The sequence below is a fragment of the Anolis sagrei genome, chromosome 2 (genome assembly GCF_037176765.1).
Source record: "Anolis sagrei isolate rAnoSag1 chromosome 2, rAnoSag1.mat, whole genome shotgun sequence".
NCBI lineage: Eukaryota > Metazoa > Chordata > Lepidosauria > Squamata > Dactyloidae > Anolis > Anolis sagrei.
In genome coordinates this window covers 71,068,432-71,093,397 of record NC_090022.1, presented here as the reverse complement: position 1 = coordinate 71,093,397, position 24,966 = coordinate 71,068,432, and the positions used below count along the sequence as shown (strand labels likewise).

Below are 24,966 nucleotides of genomic sequence, written 5' to 3'. Positions count from 1 at the left end.
ATAATACAGTAACAGAAATCCATATTGTATGAAGGTCTGCATCCAGACCAGCCATGTGAACTTAGCAACTTCCTTCATTTGAGAATATTCACAGCTAATTATTCTATTCATTTTTGTTTGTGTATGTATGGTTCATTATTTATTAGGAATCACTCCAGGAAATAATAATGCATGTAAGGAAATGTCACTACATGATTTAGGGAATACCTTCTAAAGGCCAGCTTTCAGTCAACATATAAAACAGAAAATAGTGGGCTGATGACTCTTCTGCATTGTCATTAGTCCTATATTCATAACCTGGTCTTTTGAAAATCCTCACTGAAAAGAATAAGAACCATTAAAATGAAAGTATCAGAGTTATCTCTATTATTTTTCAATGCATTTCAAAATAAGTATCTTTTAACCTGTATCTCACATGCTTGTTCTTAGACTTTGAAAAATCACCAAACATACAGTCAGTTTTCAAAGAGAAGACAGATCCATTTTTAAATCGTGTGCAATGTTATTTCATAAACAATGTTTATATTCCTTTCTATATACAAATTAACACATAGTATTTAATATCTATTACAGGAATTGCCTGCTTTGGATAAACTGAGTCCAGCATGCTCTGGTCCCAGCACACCACGCAGCAGTATGCTGGTATCACACAGCCCAATGAGCCCAGAGAGCATCAAATTGGTGCATCGACACAGGTATGTGTTCTTGTTTTTTTAACATCTCTACCGAGTGAACAGTTTGCTGACCACATTTTCTGGTGAGGTTTAGGTAAAATAACTGATTTTTCCACTGGATACAAATGATGATTAATATCACAGGAAAATGAAGCCAACATAAAAAATATTTGATATAAATATTTAGTGATATTTGATATAAATATTTAATATTTAAATATAGGTTAGATGCAAGAATCATTATTTAGTTCTGCATCATTTTACCGTTCAGCTGATATGAAAAATAAGGATGGTTTTCCTGCTACACTCTATTATTTCACCTCTTCACAGCAAACTTAAAAATTGACCAAATTTTGATTAAGTGGAGTTAACTGAAAATATCTTAATACTTAAATGAAATGCAGTTTTTATACATTTCAAAATAAAAGGAAAGGAAAGTATGACTTGATATTTTTATTGTATGTTTTTTATAGCCCATTGAATATGCTGGGGACAGTAAGACATTCGTCATCTTCTCTTTCTTCTCATACATCAAGTGAAACAGGAAACCTTGTTATACTAACAGACAGTTCTGTTGGAGAAACAGGAGAAGACATGTACCATATGCAGGTAAAGCTGTAATACAACAAGAATCCATTGCAAAGAATATGTAATATCAATGCCCACCCAAATATCCCAATTTCATAGTTGCAGTCCTGATTGATCCTCTGTCCTCCCACTGTTTCAGCTGCTTCAAAAATATCCCAGTTTCCCTCTCTTCCTCCCACTTTCCCTATCGTCCCTGGTTTGCTGTAATTTCTGCAAACTGAATCCAAAGTGCCAAAATAGTTTGTATTTCAAAGGGAAAGAATCTTGCCTTTCCCATCAAGCTCAGGCAAAAGCAAAGTGCTGCAACCTCTACTACCTACTACCTTTTTTCTCACACTCGTTAATTTATACCATTTTAGCCTCACTTTGATATTGGTTGGCCATGTGTCCTAGTTTGACTCAGTGAAATATCATAATGTTCAACATTCAGGACAACCATAGGCTGCATAAGATTTCATCTACTATCTGGCTAACAAGCTTCTGTAGAGGTAGCTATCGTAGCATAACGTTTAGAAGACTTGGGTTGCACATTGGAAAATCTCAGTTTGAGGCCATAGGCAAGCCACTGTTTTGCATCCTCTCTGTTCTAATTCTATCTGGGGTCTTTTGACCCTCATGGTCCTCCAACACTCCCCCCGCCCCCCAAATGTCTGGAAAATGCCCACAACACATGTGTAGAAATTGCCCTATGCTTCTGTTTGGGGGACTTTTATTTTGTATGTCCTTTGAGTGTTGGAAAAGCATCATAGGAGAAAGGCCTTTCAGGATTTCCTGTGGGCTTCTGCAGTTTCACAAACACTAGCATTTCCCATACTGGTTTAGGGGCTTCCTCCTGAGAGTTCACAGACCTTATGACTGACCAGATTATCATTTGAAAAAAAATGCAAGAATGCAGCTTGGTTCTGCGTTTCTTGGGGGAGTGGGGAATGTTTTCAGTTAATAATTGTGATTTGGAATGTGGTGCAAATTACATGAACCAAGCAAATAATATGTAATAGGAATCAAGCAACAATATCACACCAAAACCCCTCAGTCTATGACCCTGACCATATCTGTCATTCATATCAAGTCCTCATTAAGGCTGAATGTATGGAGCTCTTTACACTGCATGTTTTGTCTTGTTCAAAGGCGAGTCCTTCCACCTCAAGCCTCAGCTCTACCCATTCTGCACCATCCCAGATGATCAATTCTGCGCCTCCGAGTGCACGAGGTAAGAATGAGATGCTTTGAATAGATCTGTGGCAAATCGCCAAGATATTTCCCTCTGATATTCTAAAACATGGTATTGAGATTATTCCCTTGCTGAAGTGAGCAATAATGTCATTATCAGAATTATGATTTTTTTTCTTAAACATGTTCTTCATTCTCCAGTTCAGGTTGGTCTGCTATAAAATTCCTTCTAAGGATATACCACTGTGTTGCCAGTGGGAGATTTCCTCCCTCCACCAAGGTTGAGCCTATCTGCTCACAAATGCAAATAGAGATATTAATTACTTTCACTTCTTTGGCAAACCATTTGAGAGATAATACTGAAACTAATGATGACTAGAGTAAATACCAGGAATGTGTACATCAAGATAAAAGTAGAAGAATTTCTAGCATTAAAAAGATAAAGCATACAAAATTATTTAACTCATCTTCATTACAAATGAGCGCCAGGAGAGAAGAAAATATCTGAATTTTCATTATCTCATCTTCCTGGTTTGTAAAAGGTAGTTATACTATACTGATGTTTTTGTCTTTTCACGTGCCCAAGGATTATTTTTTTGCAGTAGTCCTTCTAGAGATGAATGCTACTTTTTTGTCTAGAGATCCTTAAAATGAATGTTGAAGTTTGTGTGTGCTACAAAGCAACAGCTGCACTGTCCTTGGATGTTTTCAGTCCATGCCACAATAGTTGAAATATATATAGTAGCAGTGAGACAATGAGGGTGATTATAGCTAAGGGAAACAATGCATGATTCACATGCAAATATACCAAGTTAAGTCTGTATCACCTCTATTTTTAATTGGTTTTTTAAAATTATCACATTTCAGGGAAGAAAGTACTATGTTTCAAACTCTAGGGAGCATCTGCCAGTCAGAATAGGCATGCTGAGTTACATACTGTCCCTTTTCTAACTGTAAGGTCCTTGAAGTTTTCCCCATAGCCAGATGCACAATAATTACATAAGGGCTGAGACATCCCCCCCCCCTCCCCAGAGGACCAGCACATATCTCACCACTGAGATCATCATTGATGGGGAGATAGCCAGATGCTTCCCTGATCCTACTTCTAAGCTGCAACACATGAAATAGTTGTGTAAGGTGGCTTCAAGCATTTTACAGCAAAGTGGAGGAAGATGCTACAGGGGCTGCAAATTGAGAAAGTGAATACCAACCCTTGTGGCATCCAAAAAAGGGCATCAAAATGCATACAGACCACTTATGTGTGTGCATGTTCCTAACAGAATTCAAGCCAATATGTGGCACAGAGACACCATGACCACCTCATTTGTTCCGTAACTTACTCATAATGCTATTGTATACTAGAAGCAAAGTCAGATGCAGACCTGCCTTTTTTTTAAAAAAAAACCCTTTTAATTAGGGAGAGCCACCTCTACCCACCACTAGGCAAGGAAATTAATTGGTCAGCTAAATGCAGAACTAGTCATAGAAAGGGGAAAAAAGCTTTAAAAGATTTCATTTGTGGAAGTGGAATAATTCTATTCCTGCAATTTGTCCACTTGAAACTGTCATTGCCATTGTACTTTTCTCTCTATCTTTTTATTTATGGAGTAGAAAAGCAGCCAGAGGCCCATTTTTGAACTAATAATTGACTTGGAAGGAAAGGCTTAAAGAATTCCCTCACACTGGATCTCAGTTCAATTTGAAAGTATCTATAGGTGTCCTACATACCTGATTAAACTTGTAGCAGTTAGGGGGGTGGATCATAATAAAATTGTATTTCATCTGTAGTTCTACCGCTACTTGTAACTGTTGTTCTGTCAACTTAGTGTATACATCATACCTGACTTTTAAAGTCATTGAGAGGATAGAATTTCCCAAAATTGCATGACACAAATGAAAAAGGGCCAGAAGGTTCTCTCTGGCCTGTAAAGTGTAGCAAGCAAAGGTATTTGAATTTAAACACTCAACTGCCAGGGCCTTCTTGCAGTTAGGTGACATCAGTTGGAAATGTACACAGAAAGACTGAACAACAGAGACACTGCTAGACTTCAGCTTATGGAGCATCGGCCAGGGCCCTGAGCTTCTGTTGGTGCCAATGGAAGATTTTTCTCTCTCAAAGAAATTGCCATGCAAGGATCACTTTCAAGGATTGTAAATAGTTAAGTTACCCCTACCCTCACATGTTGCAGTGCTCCTCAAATCGTCATAGTAACTAGGCAAAGAGAATGACTTCCCATGGGTGCCAATGAATATTATTTCTCATTTTAATGCCATGCTAGGAGCAGTGCTACTAACTAGAGTGAACTGTCCTTTCCCCGCATGGCAGTTCAACTGAGTGTGTCAAGAGGAGGATTTTTGCTAAGTTGAAGTCCATGGGGTATTAGCATTCTTGTTCAGGCAAGGAAATACTACAATGGAAGGAGGGCAGAGAACTGAAGGAAGAGATGGCAATGAATAGAAAGGAAGGAGGGAAGGTATGTTTATTGCATTCCAGAAAGTTTAAATCAGAGTTGGGAAATATATAGCTTTCTATATATTGATGAATATCTGATCAGCTCCACCTCTCCTAGGGAATGTCAAGGGATGATTGGAATAATTAATGTAAATTCACTATCACAAGTTTCAACCATCTAGGAAAAGAATGCCAAAATATATTATTATTACTATCATCATTATAATCACTTTTATCTTGAAACACAAAGTGAATTTCCCAACTGTATTATTATTACTATGTCTGACCTCAGAGAAATAGTATTTACAGGCTTTACCTGACCAGGTCTGTTTATATCTTCCTGTTTGCGATTCTATTTTTATGTGTTGGGGTTTCAATGGAAAATCAGAAGTCACTGCTACAGGTAATTCTGTCAAGCCTGCTTGCTGCAACAATGTTTTTCCAATCTGTTTTCATATGAATTTGTTGATTAGTTCTTTGGTGGAAGTAACATAAAAACACATAGGAACGTTTGCATTGTTGTTCTTATTTTTCCAAATGAGTTCATTTTATACACGTTTTAGAAATGTATGCATTTATTCCATGAGATGTGCTGTGTTTATTTTCCAAAATACATGCAATTTTGTAATTTAGTTGATAAACCTGAGCATAGCTTTTGGTTGCCGACAGCTTTCTGTTTCACATTTTTGTCTAAGGAGTGTTGTTTTGGCAAAATACCATCGTATTCTGAACCATCATTATATATCCTAAACAAACTCACAATCTGCAGAGCTGAGAAAAGGAGTTATCCACCACCCCTCCATAATCTTCAACCTCTTTCCAGAATCCTATTGTCTCCTTCACTTCTCCTTTCCCTATTCTTCCTCTCTATGATCCTCACCTTCTTGCACTTCCTTCTAGTCTCTTCCTCGATTTCTATTATTATATTATTATAATCTTTACTTATATCCTGCCTTTCTCCTCATGGGGACTCAAGGTGCCTAATCTTCTACCATGTCCTCAAGTTTTTATGCTTTGCCTCCTTGACCATCCCCTTTGCCTTCCATCTTGTATTTTGAATTTCTATACCAACAGGACGGCACATTACTTTATTTATTTCAATCTTAAGTCAAATTATGTAGATATGATGACTGATATATGGTATAGTTTATTGAAGGAGAATTGTGTACATTTTGAAACAGGATTTGATGTGAGTGGGATGTGGAAAACAATAGACAAAAATCTCCCATCCCTCCCCTCAGTCACTGTTTATGCTTGTCTTGCTTCTGAATCAGTAGAGTCATTTTTAAATTCAATTTTTGTCCAAATACTGCCTTATTTTATGGGGTGGATGAGGTGGGGAGTTTCTGAAAACATCTACCAGCTGCTTTCCCTTTATGCATTCTTTCACATCATTGCAAATTAGTTGTAACTGAAGAACTACTGCTTTGGGATTATTTTAATCAGCATACCAATTAACTGAAGAATATATTCTATAGGCTGACTTGGCCTTTTTTGAAATGCAAATGCATTCTACTAATTACTTTGCAGTTTCCGTGTGTGTGTGTGTGTGTGTGTAAAAGTTATATGCAGTTTTGTATTGCCAAGATATGCTGCTGTACAATATGCAGTCAGAAAATAACAATTCCAGCCAAACTGCTTAGATATATCACTACTGGTGATATATCTAAGCAGTTTGGCTGGAATTGTGATTCACTAGTGAGCAATGTTTCCCACTCAGTTATAATAAGAATGTTTTTCTTTACAAATGAGTCTCTTTTTTCATAGTCACACAATGCTTCATTTATTTAGGTTTTTGCTAGGTAGTATAGATACAGCAATTTATTTATCAGATGGATTGAGGTGCAACTCACAGTACTATGTATAAGTAATTTTGCTTATCAAAAGTGTGAAAGCAGTTATAATCAAAGCTTAATAAATGGAATAAATAAAATGGAGTGAATTAAACTGAATAAATGATGGGGAAATGGGTGTGTGAATGTATTGTTTAAGCTCCAGTATGTCAGCTCATTGGATTAATGGGAGGAAATTGTATAGTATATGTTGGTACCTGTAGTGATTCACAGCCATCAGATGCCCATCTTTCTTAGTTATTACTTTACTTCCTAGTAGCTTTCCCTATTTGGTAATATTCAGTAGTGTTTTGTAGGCATGTGAAAGAATATTCACAAAGTTTCTTTCTGCTGACCGGAAATGTTTTCTTGATGTGCAAAATAAATTGCCAGGCACTGTCAAGATTAATTCCTACTGTGTGCTAAAAAAAGTATATTCTGCCAAGATTTTTGGGAGGACAAGAAAATACTTAGCATTTTTTCAAAGTCCTGAAATGCAAAATAAAATTGCAAACATTCTCATAATCTTATTCAGTGGGAAGAAAACATTTGAAATGTTTTCTTCTCATATGCAAGAATGAAAAAATCTAAGTTTTAAATACCCAATGCATAGAAATTAATGGGGTGGTCTATATTAAGGAGAAGTCGGTTGATATGTCATACAGAATTTCTCACTGATAACAATGTCTTAACCAACAAAATATGAAATGACCAAAAACAATTTTAACATTGCGCTTTTGTATTTTCTTATGATTTTTATTCCTGCTGTTTCTGATAAGTTTCAAAATATTGTCATTTATTCTCAGACTGTTTTCTCAAAACAAATGAGAAACAACATGAAATTCCAATAATGTTAAGGTAAAAACAAATTGTGAAGCCTCAGTGTGGAATGAAATTTGTTAAGTGAAGCCAAGCTTCTCGGTGCTAAAAAGTGTGGTTTTGTTTATTTGTGTAGATTTAATTTTAATGGTTGTTATTGTGCAAAAATAAAAGATTGGTGAGCATGGGTGCTAAAGCAAGGTGCAGTGGACAAGTCACATTCCAAGCTCTGCCAATATGCTTCAATCCTTTTGTATTTATTCATATTCTTTTTAATTTAGTGCTGATGAAAGGTGCTGGATTGACAACACTGGAGGCTGAAGCCCTCTATTTACCCACAGAGCAGATACATCATGGGCGGCAGCAGTGCAAGCTTCCCCACACTGCCCCCACCAATGTGCCTCATCTCTGTCCTGGAGGGACCACCTCTAGAGGTGAGAGGATAGATTGGTCTCCATGACCCACTCCGTCCTTGGCCTTTCTGTTGAGATTGCCAGCAGAGGTACCCGTCGGTCATGATGTCTGCCACCTTTACCAGTGTGTTTCACTGACCTTATTTAGCACTGAAAGGTTCTATAGTGATTTGGGGAGTTATAATAGAACCTTGATTTAATGAATGGTGATGAACACATTTTTTTCAAGGTTCACAGGTAGATTAAAAGTGAAAAATTATCTGGCTGTTGCCAGGCATTGGCTTGGTTTCAGTCAGCGCCTTAATTTCTAGATAAATCTCCAGTATTCTTAATGTTTTGATGAATAGACATCAAAAATAGTTGAGACCCAACTAGATTTTGAATACAAGAAATCTCCCACTTATGTCTCTTTCTTGTAAAGTATAAAAATTATAGTGGATAACACCCAAAAAAAATTATGTCACTTACAGTAGAAAACCATATTGTACATAAATGTAATATAATTAGCCTAATACTAAAATATTACACTAAAGAAGTTCAAAAACAACATGCCTTATCCCGTTTTCTGAAATAGTATGGATACATGTGTACAAAGACAAATCTTGGAATTCTATTATTTATTTATCTGTAGAAAGCCACTTTAGTTAATCATATTAGCAAATACTGTAAATCCAAGAATCACTTGCATCTTCCTACTTTCTTGAGTATATTAGCCACATCTAAATTGCTGATCTCATATATGGTCAAACCCATATATTTGGGAGTTGAGTTCAGAATACCAACAGTTTTTTCTGAATCACAGGATTAGGGTAAAATATTCCTATTGTTAATAGGGCTAGGGACAATTTAGGCTTCCTTCCACTAATGTCTTTGTTGTATGAATATAATAAAGTGTGAAAAAGAGACATTCTTTCTAAATGTATTAATTTTGTAAATTGAAATCACTATTTTCTTTTCAACCTGAGCAAAAATGCAAAAACCTTAGACATATCTGAAACAAATGCACACACGCATGCATGCACACTTACTGTAAGCGTCTTGTGCCTTTGAAAGCAGCTCCCCCCTCTGTGTAACTCGCAGTGGGAGATGTCAAGTCATTCTTTCTATTCTATGTGGAGTTTCCTTTTTTGTTGCCTTGACAGCAAGTCACAGCCGTTTAATCTGCACAATACAAAAACATTTAAATGCCAAGATTTGTACTTAAAATTAGCTCTCAGAAGGATCCAGCAAAGCTGAATGAATCAATTCACATTTGGGCTACAGTCAAATTATTTACAAATCTGAGCACTGTGATACTTCCAGCACAATCCGCTGTGTTTACTCAGTGCATCTCACTGTGTTTAGTGGTGTGCATTGCCAAGTAAGTGTGCATTAGACTCCAGCCTTAAGACTAAAGCCTCTTGCTACTTCCATCTTAGGTAGACTCATTGAATAAATATGATAAGTTAATACTATTGATTCAGTCGATTTACACTGGTTGGGAAGGGCAGTTGGATGTACACCTAGTATCTATTGATAGCATCTGCATAAAACACAATTTATTGGTATCAAATATTATTTAGTATTCATGCCCAAGAATATTGGATGCTTTTGTTGCAACAACCTTATATATTTGAGAGCTAGCGTGTTAGTATGCTTGAATGGTCCACTTATATTGTTTCAGTAATCCATAAACATTTTGTAAAGCCAGTTAGTATCTCACCCCGCAGCATTTTATAATTAGGAATAGCTGGAGATCAGGATGAGTTGTAATTTGAACAGACTTGGTTTGATTTAAATAACATTAATTTAAATCATAATTTAAGTCACTTTTTTGAAGCACTCAGTTATTTCAGTTATGGTCTCACATTCTAGCTAAAACTTCTACACACACATGTATATAATATATCCAAAATTTATAGAGACTTTGGTACATATATAAGCTAAACTTCAAAGTCTCTATTTATTTTTACATGTCTATCCCATATAGAATATGTTGCAATGTAGCAAACATTTGACATATTGGATTTAAATTAATACATTTCTGAAGTGGGTCATTTTATATTACTGTATGTAATTTGTACCAAATTTTTTGTGCTCATGCTATGCAACAAAGCTTGCTAACTTTTCAGATAGCTTGTTCCCAAGTATAAAATTATTTCAACATATATGTAATGTGTTTCCATGAAAATGATTACAAGAAGAATATACGTAGATGCCATTTGGTGCAAACTATGCAGTTTTAACAAACCATAGCTGTGAAGTGTGATTTTGAATGACAGTGCCAGAACAAATATTCTTCCAAATGGTACAGTTTTATTCTTCTGCTGGGCCCCATGGAATTACTGTGCTTACACATCTTGATCAGTCATAGCATTCCTTTTCAAAGCAAAATCCAAAAAGCTATATCCCAGTTTTATTCATAGGTGCACGGACAACTCTTTGATTGGGTAAATAACTGCATGAAAATTAGAGAAGCAACTCCTGCCGCTTCCCTCTCAATTCTGTATCACCCTGTGCCCTTTAAACATAGCACAAAGGGTTCAAAGATATCTGAAATAGTACAGTAGAGGCCCAGGGATGATCAAAATGAAAGGGAAATTTAGGAACTTAACTTCCCCTCTGCCCCAATTCTAGTCATAGAAATGTTCACTAGGCATTTTCACGCAAGATTCACATTAGATATGCTACCTAGTAAAACACTGGTCCGTTTTTTTAATCCATCTGTAAGTATGAGGATGTAAAATCAGTATTCCTCAGTGCACTTCAGTCATAGTATACTTCTGAATGTCAGAATTTGAAGAATAAATGAAAATAAATGTTTCTTTCATGCCTGCCTCAGATTTCCCTAAGAAATTTCATTGGCTACTGGGGGAGATAAAAATTGTCACCATTTAATTCAGTGAGGCACTTTATTAGTTCATTCTCACATGGAAAGAACATATTTTATCATATGTGGATAGTAGCTTTATCTTTATGCTTCCATATAGTATATAGTAAAATGGAATTATATGAAAATCCCTTGGGATTTAAGAAGAGCAAAGTCATATCTCAACCCATAATAGACTCTATGTGGATGTCCACAACCAAGCGGGACATCTACTGCTAGAAAGAATCTATGTGAAAAGCATGTCAGTAGTGGGAATTTTTAAGTGTTCTAGCTTTTAAACAAGGAAATTTTGTTGCTAACAGAAGTGTCCTTCTGCTAATGCATCCACTGCAACATGAAAACTATATAGAATGGGACTAAGCTATGGTTGCAAGTAGGTCTGCACTTTTTCAATGATGCCTATGCTATCATTGTGCCACCTTCACACCACACAATTGCTCCTTTTGTTTTAGAGCATATTACTTTAATCATGTCATCTGAACCAGGCACCATTAATGTGTACACCTATGCATTCTATGTAGTGCATACAAGTAATAAGTTCTCAGTTTGATAAATGCTCTTCTTAGATGGTCATCAACTCCATCGTTAGATATTTTGAACATGTATGGATAGGTGTATTTTCCCCTGCTGAAAAAATATTTCTAAAAGTTTGACTTGAAAGGTAGGATTTACACATTTCTTTCAGTTGCAAATAGTTTTTTTTACATTACCTTTCTTTTTTCAAAAGGAATTTTTGACAAACACAATGATTTTTTTCACTGATAATAAACAAAACTAGCATAGATATATACAAATCATACTAATACCATAATTTCTTCAGAGCCCTGAGTTTCCTTAAATATATGGCACATAACAGATGTAACTGCAGTGCTGAAACATGGAGATATGCAATATGCTTTGTGCCATAATGCAGTTGCCTCGTACTCTTAAAACATCAGTATTTTATATTTTGTTATACAGAAATAGGACTGTCTGTGAGTAAAGGAGAGAGCATTACGTGTTAATGCACATTTAAATGAGTATTATGAATAAGATGGTGAAACCTATTTGTGTTCTATGTTGTGAGACTGTAGTGAGCATTAAGAAACAATATCTACTCATGCAACTGAGCTTGTGTTTCTTTGAGCTTAGTAACAAGGATACTGCAGAAAATGTGAGGCTGCTCTGCTAACTGTATTGTTCCTTAGCCTTTGTGCTAAATTTCCGTCTACAACTTGCATGATCAGCTTTTGTTTATGTGAAAACCGTATCAATTGGAAATAACAGTTGTGATAGAGTGGTTCTATTTGTGTAATCATGGAATTTTGCGAAGGGGAGCATGTCACCCCAAAAGCGAGCATGGCTGCACAATATGTTGTTTGTGCCTGTCCTTGAAGAATGTGTTTGTGGTGCAGGTAAGTTATAAGTTAAAGCCCTTATCTGCAGCTCAAAATGTGCATCACATTTTGCACATTAATACATAGATCCAGTGGAGATGAATTCTTGTATTTTGTTTATTATAAAGCTGTATAATGCAGTAGTTCACTTTAACAAATAACTTTTATTGGCTGATTTTTCCCATAGAAGATGATAATACAGTCAGCCCTCTCCTTTCAGAGGTTTCATATTTTCCAAATTCAGTTTTCATTGATTAGGTAGTGCCACGTCTGCTGCCACTGTACATACGAACTGGAAACCTAGTGAAACTGAGGGAGACCATGAACATACAATGAAGCTTGTACATCCCTCTTAAAAATGTGGGGGAGCAGCAGAGCTGGAACCCACTCCTGCCTGCCTCCCCTACCCATCCTCATCTGATAACTGGCTTGCAGAGGTCATGTCTCTACTGCACTGGAGCTTCTTCCTTGTGGGCAATGGTCACATCCAATCTCTATGCCAGTGGTTTACAACCTGTGAGTCCTCAAGTGTTTTGGCCTTCAACTCCCAGAAATCCTAACAGCTGGTAAACTGGCTGGGATTTCTGGGAGTTGTAGGAAAAAAAACATATGGGGAGAAACACTGCTCTATGCCCTGACCTTCATCTTCAACACCACCACCCTTAGTGGCATAAGTGGCAACACCAGGTGAGGGCATCTCTATAAAGAGTGGCAGAGAGGCAGGGCTTCTTGGTCTGCAACCACTCCACCGGGGCTGCCACCTCTGCCTTATAACAGTATCATTAGGGAGGAGAAGGAGGCCCTGGCAGGAGAGATGCACACGAAGCTCTCCTGCCCTTTGTTTCTGCGTTTTGCCTGGACAGGCTAAAGACTGGCAGCAATGACAGAGCACAGGGCCTGTTTTTCCTCCTTACTGCTACTAGCTGGGGTATGTAAGGCTGAGGTAGCAGTCCCAGTGGACTTGGGTAGCTGCCCACAAAGAGGCCAGTGGGGCAGTGGTGGCAGCAATCTCTACAACCCAGTTGGCAAGTGAGGGAGACAGGACGAGATGGGGAAGGTGCACAGTCTGGTCACTTTCAATCAGAGGCACAACATATCTGAGAAGAAACAAAGGAAGCTCTGGGCTCTTAGAGTCAGCAAGTGTGTTACATGAACTGATAAAATTGTTATGAAGCTGAAAAACACTCAGTCAATTAAATAAATGCATTGTTGGTTAGTAGATGTAGTGGTATGGAAAAGAGGTGATATTTCAAAGTGTCTGGGGGAGGATTTTTGGCCCCCAGGATGGGAGTCATGCTAAGCCTACTTCTAGTTTTTGTGGTTTTCTAAAACCGGGGTAATTGGGGGGGGGGGGGGGCAGAGATATCCCTCGTGACTGATTTAAAATCTTTAAGAAGTGAAAAAATATCACTTTTTTCCTTCAAAAATATTCACCTTGTTGGGGAATGCTTTTGACCCCCCATGGTGATGTGCTGATGATGGTTATTACTGGTGCAGCTATCAGATGCAATTTTATTTTAGTACGATTGGGCTTGCAGAAGACCTTCCTTGACTTGCTGAAGTGTCTGCTTATAGGTCTAGCAGTTTGTCTGTGTTGCTTTTTTTGTTATGGGCTGAGCCATAGAGCAATTACAACTATGAACCATTATCTGCTAACTGAAATCATTTCATCTTCTGCTGAGATGTAATAAATGTTTCATTATTTGCAGCTCGCTTGTCTCAAGAAATTTAAGTGATTGGGCCAAAGAGAATCTGTTGTGTGTTGTCATGTATACGTGATTACTCTCACTTGTTTACAGGCTCTCCCTCTCTACCAGATAAATATCGTCATAATCGAGAGCTGATGATGCTGCTGCCAGCACACAGAGATCGACCTAGTAGTGCCATGTATCCTACAGCTATCATGGAAAATGGACAGGTAAGGCTTTTGGTGTTTTCTTTTTCTAAATATACTCACTCAGTCAATTAAATAAATGCATATACTCACTGTATATTAGTATACCATTCATTTTCAGAACAGAAAAGTATAGATGTTTAAGAATAGGAGCTAATGAATTGAAAATTTTATGCTAGCTCTACCTCCGTGGAAGGTCTTGTTCCTATTAATTCCTCCATTGTGCAAGGCACAGGATGTTTGGCATTATTCTGGCTACCAAGGCATACCTTGCGCCATCTTTTGACCCATGTTTCTTTTGCACCTTTCCTTCTGAAAGAAAGGAGAAAAGAAGAAAGACTGGGATTCTTAACGTGTAGTGTGTGGGTTCAAACAAATTGGTTGTTTCTTGAATGGTTGAAAGATGGAAAAAAGTGTCATTTCTACTCAGGGAAACCACACTTAAGAGGTGCTCCTTCATCACTACTCAGCAAGAATAATGTGTGACGCTCTCCTTATTCTTTCATGCAAAAATAAATAATGTTTCTTTCCTCATCAATCTTGCAGAATTATATATTCTCTCTTTCTTTGTTCAACAGCTTCTTATAATAATCCGCTAAAACAGCTTAGGAAGAGAGATCAATCTTGAAAAATTAATAGAACATTAAAAATCAGATCTCTAGTAAAAGTTCATTTAAAAAACAACATAAAACCAAATGTTCCTAAGGAACTGCAAGACATCTATAAAGGATCATATGGGCCAACTGTATCATCTGTATCGTTTTAAAAAATAACTTATATGTGCTGAAAGCTGAATTAATCATAACTAGAGTAGACCTATTGAATCAATAGAAATTGCATGTGTGTTAATGCACCATTCAACAATTTATTGAATAAGGATGCACTTACACTGTGGAACTGATCCAATCTGACACCACTTTAATTGTCATGGCTCAATGTTGTAGAATCATTAGAGTTGGTGTTGTGCAGCCCCAGCACTCTGGCAGAGAAGTCACTGTGAAACTGCAGTTCCCAGGATCCCACAGCATTGAGCCATGACAGTTAATTTGGTGTGAAACTGCATTCTTTCTTCAGTGTAGATACACATTTAGGCCTCATCTACACTGACCTTTTTCAAGACATGCAGTCTTGAAAAAGGTGATTTTGCTTTGCAGATGATTACATAGGAAATCCTGGAATTGGCACAAGGCTTGGATGGTAGTTATTACACAAACCACTCTTAAAATGTACTGATACATTTTAAGAGCTTTCTTTCATGTGCTTTAATGGGAGCTTGTTGTCTGGCTGTCACAGTTTGAAGCTAGCTTCGAACTGCATTAAATGATCAATATAGATGTGGCCTTAGTTTATGTATAGGTATAACCAACAAGATGCGTATCAAAGTTTGCTTAAGAATTACATATTTGGCTAAATGAATGGGAATAAGGACTTAATTCTTATATAGTTGCAACACTAATAAGCCCAGAGAACCTATCAATGCTGCAAGGGCCATATTGACATTTGTTTAGGAAAAATAACTTGTACAAGAAATAAAAATCAAGTTGATGATTGTAACATTCTGGCATTGTTGTGAGTCATATATTTCTTTGTAGAAACAAATATCAACCAATTCTCTTAGAATTCTGTATTAGCAAGAATGTCAGTGTTTGTTTTCAATACTCCTCTACTGGTCTTTTCTCTTTCTTTCTTTCTTTCTTTCTTTCTTTCTTTCTTTCTTAGCACCCAAATTTCCAGAGAGCATTGCTCCAGCAGGTGATCGGACCATGCAAACCCTGTAGTGATCCCAATCTGTCTGTAGCTGAAAAAGGTATATTTTGCTGATTGCATATTATTTTATTTATGCAAAGGATTGCTTTTGTTATACTAGTTTAACATTAATATATTATTTTATGTTTCTAGCTAATGGTCTTGGGTCTACTCTCCTAAAACTAGCTCATATATGATGCTACTCACTGAAATAAGTATATAGTTTGTAAGTTTTAAAATGAAGAAACATGGTTTATTTTGCATGATTATGTGGAACAAGTAGATCATACACACACACTGCGTGGCGACCATGCCCTTATATTCTCCAACAGGATATAGATTTTCCCGCCACAATTCATGTGTGAACCGCGGTTCTAGTTGAATTAATATACATAGGCATCTTCAACTACTTCATGTGTGAAAGTATGTTCCCTAGCTGGAAGTGGTTGTCATGACGAGAAAAGGCAGTTATGAAATAGGTTTTTCTAATTCAAGCCTTGAAAATCAGACAGCTCTCTCCAGTAGTTGAAGATGCCTATGTATATTAATTCAACTAGAACCGTGGTTCTCAACCTGTGGATCCCCAGGTGTTTTGGCCAACAACTCTTAGAAATCCCAGCCAGTTTGCCAGGTTTTAGGATTTCTGAGAGTTGAAGACCAAAATGTCTGTGGACCCACAGATTGAGAACCACTGATCTAGAAGATGCATTTCATTCACACAGTGAAAGGTTCCAGAGTGAGATGTCTTTGCATAAAGGAAAGACCTTTCAAACATAACTGCCATACTGATACATCAAATCACTATGACCATACTTTAGAAATTACAATGGAATTTATCCCTTTTCTGAACATACCTTATCAGATCAGGGGAAACCACCCAAGAGTAGAACTGTGGACCATGTTTTCTGGGTACATAAATAGTATTCTGTCACACTGTGGACAAAGTAGAGCAGTGGTTCTCAACCTGGGGTCCCCAGATGTTTTTGGCCTACAACTCCCAGAAATCCCAGCCAGTTGACCAGCTGTTAGGATTTCTGAGAATTGGAGGCCAAAAACATCTGGGGACCCCAGGTTGAGAACCACTGAAGTAGAGGGAATATCTGTCATTTAAATAGTGCTTGTTTTATTTGTTTTAGTTTTAATGTGCTTTCCTCGATTTTATAATGAGATAAAATAGGATTTAGGTAATATGTGTTATGATGTATCTGCTGAGCACATTATTAACTTATGTGACATTTTTTTCCTTTGAGGGACAATTACATTGATCGCAAAAGAAATATTATGTTAACCCATCATTTGAGCTTTTCTTTGTCATCTCATATGGCAGTTGTAGCAAAGAATAGACACCAGTATGATCAGATTAATCAGCTAATAGTCATGTTGCTTTACTAATTCCCTTTCTTGGAATCCACAGGATGCTTAAAGAAGGATATCAGTAGGATTTATGTCCATGATGACTTGATCTTGTTCACCCAGGAGTCGGTCTTTTTGAGATACTAATGCAGAGTGCTCAACAAACATCAGCACATACTTATTTTCTATATTAAAGATATAGGTCTTGGGTTTTTATATTCTTAAGGTGTATATAATCCATGTGTGATGACTGCAACAGTGTCCATCTTGACAGTATAACTGTCAACGGTAATACATTTTAAAACAGCCCGCAGCTATCTAGTAGCATTCTGTGTCAGATGCACTTATTTGATTGTTACTCAAGCATGACAGATTCCCAAAGCAACTTACATAAAATAGCACAATACAGCTTCATTGGGGCTGTTTCTAGTCCTTCCAGCACATGGTATTTTTTTGATCTACCACAGCCTCTTCACCCTAGGACTGCAGCAAAACGGATCATGAGTTTTGGCATGGCTTCAGAAAGCAGACTGTTCCACAGAATCAGAAATTGATTCTGATTGTCACCATGTGCTATTACAGGTGATATCTGCTTACTTAGGTCTTCCCAACCATAAGTCAAGAAATGTTGAGACATTCCTGATACTGTTTCGACATAATACCACTTTCTATGTCTCATTTTTCATTCTAATATTCCTTTCTGTCTCTTACTATCCTTTTAACTTCATATTTATTTTAAATTATCCCATGGCCCTCTTTAAGCACGAAATACCAACAGCAGTGTTAGTGTTTATCTTCTTTTGTGCCTGAGTATTCACTGACACTTTTGTTTCAGTATTTTGGTTAACTGTTTATTGCAAAATACAAATCCACTTTATATGAAATTATATATAAGGGCGGTTATATAAAAATAAATCTAATAAACATATAATTTAAAGCAATTACATTGAACCGATATCAGAAATGAACTAGTAAGTAGTGCAGCATTTTAAGGGTAGGTAATGTGTGATCTAAACTGACTGAACCAGCTGTAATTTCTCAATATTCTTCAAAGACATTAAAATAATCCAAGTTTCAAATTTAGTAGAACATGTATCATCGCTGCTAAATTCTTAGCCATGAGGAGAAGTTGGGTAATAATTGAAAATTTCATTTTTATTAGAAAAGCTGCACTAGACGACAGCCCAGTGGCAATTTTATTTGCTTGAAATCACTTGCTTTTTATCACCTTTGGCCTTCCATTCCTCACAGTTCATAAAGTAAAGTCCTGGTCATTTCTTTGTTTTGAAAATTATTCAGAATGTCACTTGGATTGCTGATACTGTTAGCTGAGATGAGATCCCTAATGGCATTCTGGAAATAAATTCAATCCATCAGTTAGGGCAGGTCACAAAACCAGCTCACTGCAACAGGCTACTACCACTTCAGTACCCAAGAACAGGTAATGGACAGAATGTTCCAGGATGTGTTGGACTGTCTATACCAGGATTGTAATTACACTTAACCTACTTCCATTAACGGAACCTCAAGTTGAATGCTGAGATTCCCAGAAACTATCTGCTTGGAAGAATTCAACACCACATCCCAAGATATTCAGCAAGATAGCAGAATAAATTAGCAGAGCCCCAGTTCATTCAGTCTCCAGCATCTGGTGCATACATTAACATAGACAGTACAATACAAGGGAAGCTTCCACTATGTTCCACCACCATCTTACCTTAGTGCTGTATTAGGAAACTATCTGACACATTTGAGACATGACAGGACAAATGAAGGACCTCTATTACCACAGAACACATGCAGAGGTTTCATGCTACATATACTCGGTAATTGTGTTTTTATATAGAGAGTGAGAGCAACAAGAGAATCTGTTAAATTGAAGCCACTGTTACTATGAAATAATGTAAGTTCTGGCACTAGCATTGCTTTTTAACATCATTTATATCAACTGTAACCTTTAGCACCATTTATAAAAAGGGAATTAATTTCAACACTGCAAGTTGTGTGTTCCTCTTCCAACCACAGTACTGTCTACTATATTACTGTACTCTACTATAATACTCTCCTCTACTATTGGTGCAGATGCGTTGCTTTAGCTGAGTCCCATGACTGAATTTTCCACTCTGTACGATTATGCTTGATCTTTGACAATAAAAATGATATAACTTGTAATGTATATTTCAATAACCTTTTTTTTAGATAACACATCCTTTGGGGTATGATTGCCACCATGAATTATGTAACAACATTTTGTTGTAGAGAAAAAAAACCCGATCTCTTTCTGTTTGATTTCATGAATATTCAAAGGGCTGTATTTCTTTAAAATGATTTGGAACCAAAGGAAAATACTTTGTTTCATCTTGGTCATCCCGGCACAGTAACAGGCTCTGTTCTGCATACTGAAATTTCTGCACCATGTTCTTCATACTCACTTCCTTTCATCTCGCTTTTAAATATATATATACATATATATAGTCCAAAACTCCATTCTAGATACTTTCATCTTGTTAGTTCTTGGAAACCTTTCTGTTCCTATAACCAAAAGGTGCACAGTACCATATCACTCACTCTTTTCAGTGAATATGCCTAAGAGCATGGGACCAGTCCCATAATATTCAAGTTCTTTTAAAAAGAAAGGAAAGCCAGCCTTCCATCCCATTAAATCCCAGTACCATTTGTATTACAATATTACCCAAATTCCATCTGTTTCCATCCTTCAGCTGTTCCAGCAGCACCAAGCAGCTGGAGTCTGGACAGCGGAACCAGAGAGGCCTTGCCATTCCTGTCTACTCATGTTGGGAGCATCCTGGCTCCACCAGTGCCTCCCCGAAGCCTACCCCATGGTAAGGAAATGGCCAATAGGTCTGCAGAAACAAAACTGCATCAGTGCCCAGATAAATCATATGAAGGCCATCATCTGTTTTCCTTCTGTCACAAGAAAATGGGCAAAAAAGAAGATCTTCCTGATTCTCTTAGCTGACAAGTTACATATATCTTTCAAACTTCAGCCATTCTATGAATGTGCTCTGGGACTGGAATTAAACATGTGAGTGATCCAGACTAACCTGATATCTTTCTGAAATCCTTACGCTAGAAATATACATTGAGCTCCAGTTATTAAAGAGACATTTCGCTTTCAGAGGTGTAAATGCTAAAAGAGCCTGTTGTCTTGCCATGGGAGCCTTGATAAGGTATTTCATTTCTTCTTTATGTAACTGTGAACATTGAAACTCGGTGTTACTGTGTGAAAAGAGTTGGTTTCTAAGAAGCTGGCACTGTACAAGTAGAACTTAAGAAGTATTAAAGAAACCTGAGTGATGATAAACAAAAGTGCTACCTCTGACCTACTGCTCTTTGCTTATCTCATTTCAGGTCACTATTCCCTACATTTTGATGCCTTCCACCATCACCTGAATGATGGGCCCCCAGCACTGCCTGCACGAACGCTGCGGAAGGTAAAATTATTTCTGCAACTGCAAAACCTTCCATGACATTTACCCTATGTACTCGTATACAGGTCTAGAAATTTTAGTCAAAAAATTGACCCAAAAATCCGGGTTGACTTTTTCATGGATACACATGTTTTGCACCTTAATTCTTTATCATAAAGGAACCATCCTCTTCCCTGAGGAGAGTGGTAAATGATGAAATCTCAGGTCACCTCAGGAGAACCTAAGCCCTTTATTTGCTTCCCCATGGCACAAGTTTTGGCCTTTTAAAATGCCTGGGTAGGATAAAGGTGGTAGCAACCAGGGGCAGCTAGCCTCCTGAGGTGACACTACTGCTTTCCCCTTTCTATGGAATAACCACTCAACCTTCCCACCAACTGTCTAAATCTGCTTTAAGCCTTATTTAAGAGAGAAAAGCAGTATATAAAGATATAACAAGAACTCTCTGATCCAGTATTGAACAATGAGGGGAGGGGATCCAGAATGGTGAAAAGGAAAAAAGGTTGATTCTGCCCATTCGGATCATTTCTCCAAGTCAAAATTGGTCATGGCAGGACAGACTTAATTATAACATTGTTGCTATTTATGTACTTTTGTTTCCTATTTAAAGTAATAACTCATTGATATTTTCATGATAAAAAGTTTTGCTCAGTATTTTGAGTGAAGAATTATGATAAATCTAATCTAAATAGCAACTGTTGCGAAAATTCAAATAAACTGCAGTAATGTAGTAAAATGTAGTAAACATTTTGATTTGGAGTGATACAACCATACCAGATCAAAAGAACATGTTCACTTCTCCTAGATAAAGAAAGTGAGCAGGCCACTGTTGAAAATGATGTTGAATAAGAACTTTAGCATCTTTAGTTCTAGCTGCCTTTTTTTTTTTTTTTTGCACCACCTAGAGAACTTGTGAGTAGATCAATAGGTACCGCTCCGGTGGGAAGGTAACAGTGTTCCATGCAGTCATACTGGCCACATGACCTTGGAGGTGTCTACGTACAATGCCAGCTCTTTGGCTTAGAAATGGAGATGAGCACCAAACTGCAGAGTTGGACACAACTGGACTTAATGTCAGGGGAAAACATTTACCTTTACCTAGAGAACTTGGAAGCTTGCACATTGTTTATGTCTTTTTGGTTAGTCCAAATTACTGTTCAGCTCTGGCTTGGGTCCACCCCCACCCTCAAAGCCTAATAATTGTTTTGTATACTTGTTTTTTCTTGAGCATAATATTATTTATTATTTATTTATTTACTATATTTGTATACCATCCTTCTCAGCCCTTAGGCGACTCAGGGTGGTTTACAATGGCAATGATTCGATGCCCAAAAACACCATAAAGCATTTAAAAACATTAACACATAATATAAAACCATAACAAGAATACTAAAAGCATACATCATTTTTGTCTCCTAATAAAAACATTGTTCCATAATACCCACATATAAGTAGTTAATCAGAAATCTGGAAACGAAAAGCTGGGATATGCAGTCTACTTGAGTATAAAATCCTTAAAAGAGGAATGGATGTGGAAAAATACAAAGGTTTATTTGTTTTAACATGTACATCTGTCCTGTACTGCTGTTTTTTCTTCTTTTGAATAGTCACCTCTTCACCCAATACCCGCATCGCCCACAAGTCCCCAGTCTGGCCTAGATGGAAGCAACTCTACCCTTTCAGGCAGCGCCAGCAGTGGAGTCTCCTCATTAAGTGAGAGCAACTTTGGACATTCATCCGAACCCCCTCCTCGAACGGACACCATGGATTCTGTCCCTAGCCAGGCCTGGAATACTGATGAAGACTTAGAGACCCCCTACCTCCCCGTCAGGTACAGTCTCTCAGAGCCTGATGTTCTGGAAACTCTCAAATCCCAGCCATGCCGAAGCCACTCTGCTCCATCCGGAGTCATTCCTCAGGATGCAATAGACCCTCCAGCTCTACCCCCAAAACCGTATCACTCCCGTCTCCCAAACATGGATAATGAGGTAATGATTTTGGAAGAGGAAGACAAACATCGAGCCCTGCATCGCAAAATCTCCCAGCCAATTGGTGGTGCAAAAGAGGAGCAGGCCAGGGTGGCCTGGGAACACGGCATCAGCGAGCAGTAGGCAATACTATGGGAAGAACAGTTTGCATGATCATTCCAGGCCTAAGAAACAGAAGGGATTTATAGTATGAGACTTCAGAGAAGTGAAGGGAAGGGGGGAATGAACTGGTTTATTCTCTGCTGCTGTGAGAATGACTGGGGCCAGCATGTATGGTTGCTGCTTTCCTCTTTATTTAATTTTGTACTTTTCAGACCTTTGGTAGTTTGGGGGTGGGGGGGGGGGGGAGTTTGCCCTTTTTTTTGCAGTGGGTGCTTCATTCCTTCTACAGTTGTGAAACAGTAGGAAGGAATATATGACATTCGCTATAGGTATTTGCAGAAACGGAGTATTAGACTTTGGAGGGGGAATGTGGCATTTTTTACAAGCTTTCTTCCCACTATTGAGATGCGCACAAGTTGAAGCAGTTGCACTAAGAATGTGTTTTTTTGCTGTAGTAAGTGAATGCTCATTTCTTATTCAGGGAATCCATGAAGTGTCAAGCCAGAAGGTACACAGTTTAGAGGCATTGACATTTGCTATAGAAAAAACTGGATATTCCAGACTTGAGGTAAAAACTTTGCAGAGGGGTTCTCTGCATTGCCTCAGGTGTGTTGAAGCAATCTAACCAGTGCTTACTGGCTGTCATTTCGGTGTTAAGGTTTCATTTCATACAAACTTGTCATGGTTTGTCACAAGCTTCGATTTCCTGCTTTCCCCATTGTCACTGTTGTCTGTATTTACCAATGCCTACAGTATGAGGGAAATACCTAATCCTGAGACCTGTGGCCTTTCTCTGGCAAAATCTATACTGGTTAGTGGGACTAGCATTTTTATTCTGGAAGTAAGCTAGTAATTGCTTATTGTCATAGCAACTAGGTATGTGAGCTAAAATAAAAGACAGTTTGAGCACATATTTGACCCTTGTGACTAGGCTGGATATCGGCATTGTCCAAACTTATGTCTTCTCTTGTGCCGCCTCACCCCCAAACCTCTCACTGCTATTGGATCACAGGACCTCCATTCGATCCAGTGTAACAAAGTAACAATAGGTTTGTAACACTATAGAGACAGGAGTTTTAAAGGTTGTACAGAGAATACAAAACAAAAATCCATTTAATTTTTTATGTTTAACAAGATGACCTAAAGTAATTACCTACTCCTGGGGATTGTGAAATTGAACAGAGACACTGTATGTATGTCTGTTCAAGAACAAGAGCAGCCAATTTCCTTTCCATGCCAACAGTGTACTTTTTAACTAAAGGAACTGTGGAACATGCTGCCATAAGCTACATATATAACAAAAATTGAAATAAGGTTACAGAAAGCATATAAAGAAATAATGATACATGCTAGCTAATGTGATGAAAATTAACAAATTACATTTAACTACACATTCAGAGTTAAAGAACATTATAGTTTCTTTATAACTATCTTATCCCACTACCTTTAAAAAGGTAAGGCTGTCTTTAAGATCCAATTTTGTTGTCTTTCTGCCCAAGAAATAGAAGAAGAAGAAACCTATTTGCTTAAAGTTTGCTTTAGTTTACTTTTGTTTCTTTTTTCATAATGATACCCAAAAGCACATTATGAAACATGTTACTCTAAAAATGAATCAGAGCACAGAATACGTTAAGGATTAGCCCAGTGTCGAAATTTAGCAATGGCTAAGAAATCCAGCTGTGTCCATTTGCCAAGAGAATAGACAAAACAGAATGAGTTCTCCCTGCAACTTCCCACGTATTGTCCAAATCACTGAAGATTTTAGCTTCAGCAGAGCTATAAGAGGAGCAGGCCTATTGCATTAACAGATGTCTGCATGCACTAGAAATAAAGAATCTTGAACTATTTACTTCATTCAATCACAACATTCATGATAAACAAACAAATCGCTTTCCCTAAACAAATGAAGGTGGTAGTGCACCCCTGTATGACTTATTTTGACTGGGTTGATTTTCTATAATGATTTGTCTAAGCTCTCTCCAATGCAAATATGTAAAACTTTTGCCCTTATATTTTAACTAACCAGCATGCCGGGGGGGGGGGGGGGGATGTTTTCCTTTTTCAGCCGGCACTAATTAAAAGGTCCTTCCCTCCTACTTTTGTCTCACAAGGAGCATTTATCCTACTAGGAGTGGTGGCTTTCTGTGGCCACCAGAAATATCCCCTGGCAAGCACAATTTAAATATAGAAGATAAACATCCATGTTAATATTAGAATTTTAAGCAGGATAAATTTAATCTA

General features: G+C 37.5%; 1 protein-coding gene across 8 annotated transcripts in view; it reads left to right on the top strand.

Moving 5' to 3' along the window:
• DOCK3 (dedicator of cytokinesis 3) overlaps positions 1-22,961 on the top strand; it is a 217,072-nt gene extending 194,111 nt beyond the window's left edge. For 2 of the 8 annotated variants that reach the window (XM_060765801.2, XM_060765799.2), the window contains 9 exons: positions 574-695; positions 1,148-1,283; positions 2,391-2,472; positions 7,817-7,969; positions 13,993-14,111; positions 15,807-15,894; positions 19,907-20,029; positions 20,559-20,641; positions 22,243-22,961. In XM_060765801.2, the coding sequence (XP_060621784.2) occupies positions 574-695; positions 1,148-1,283; positions 2,391-2,472; positions 7,817-7,969; positions 13,993-14,111; positions 15,807-15,894; positions 19,907-20,029; positions 20,559-20,641; positions 22,243-22,746 (1,410 nt within the window). In that variant the 3' untranslated portion in view covers positions 22,747-22,961. The remainder of the gene's footprint in view (positions 1-573; positions 696-1,147; positions 1,284-2,390; positions 2,473-7,816; positions 7,970-13,992; positions 14,112-15,806; positions 15,895-19,906; positions 20,030-20,558; positions 20,642-22,242) is intronic. The other 6 variants (XM_060765806.2, XM_060765805.2, XM_060765800.2 and 3 more) reach the window with 5 other exon arrangements.
• The last annotated feature ends 2,005 nt before the right edge of the window (positions 22,962-24,966 follow it).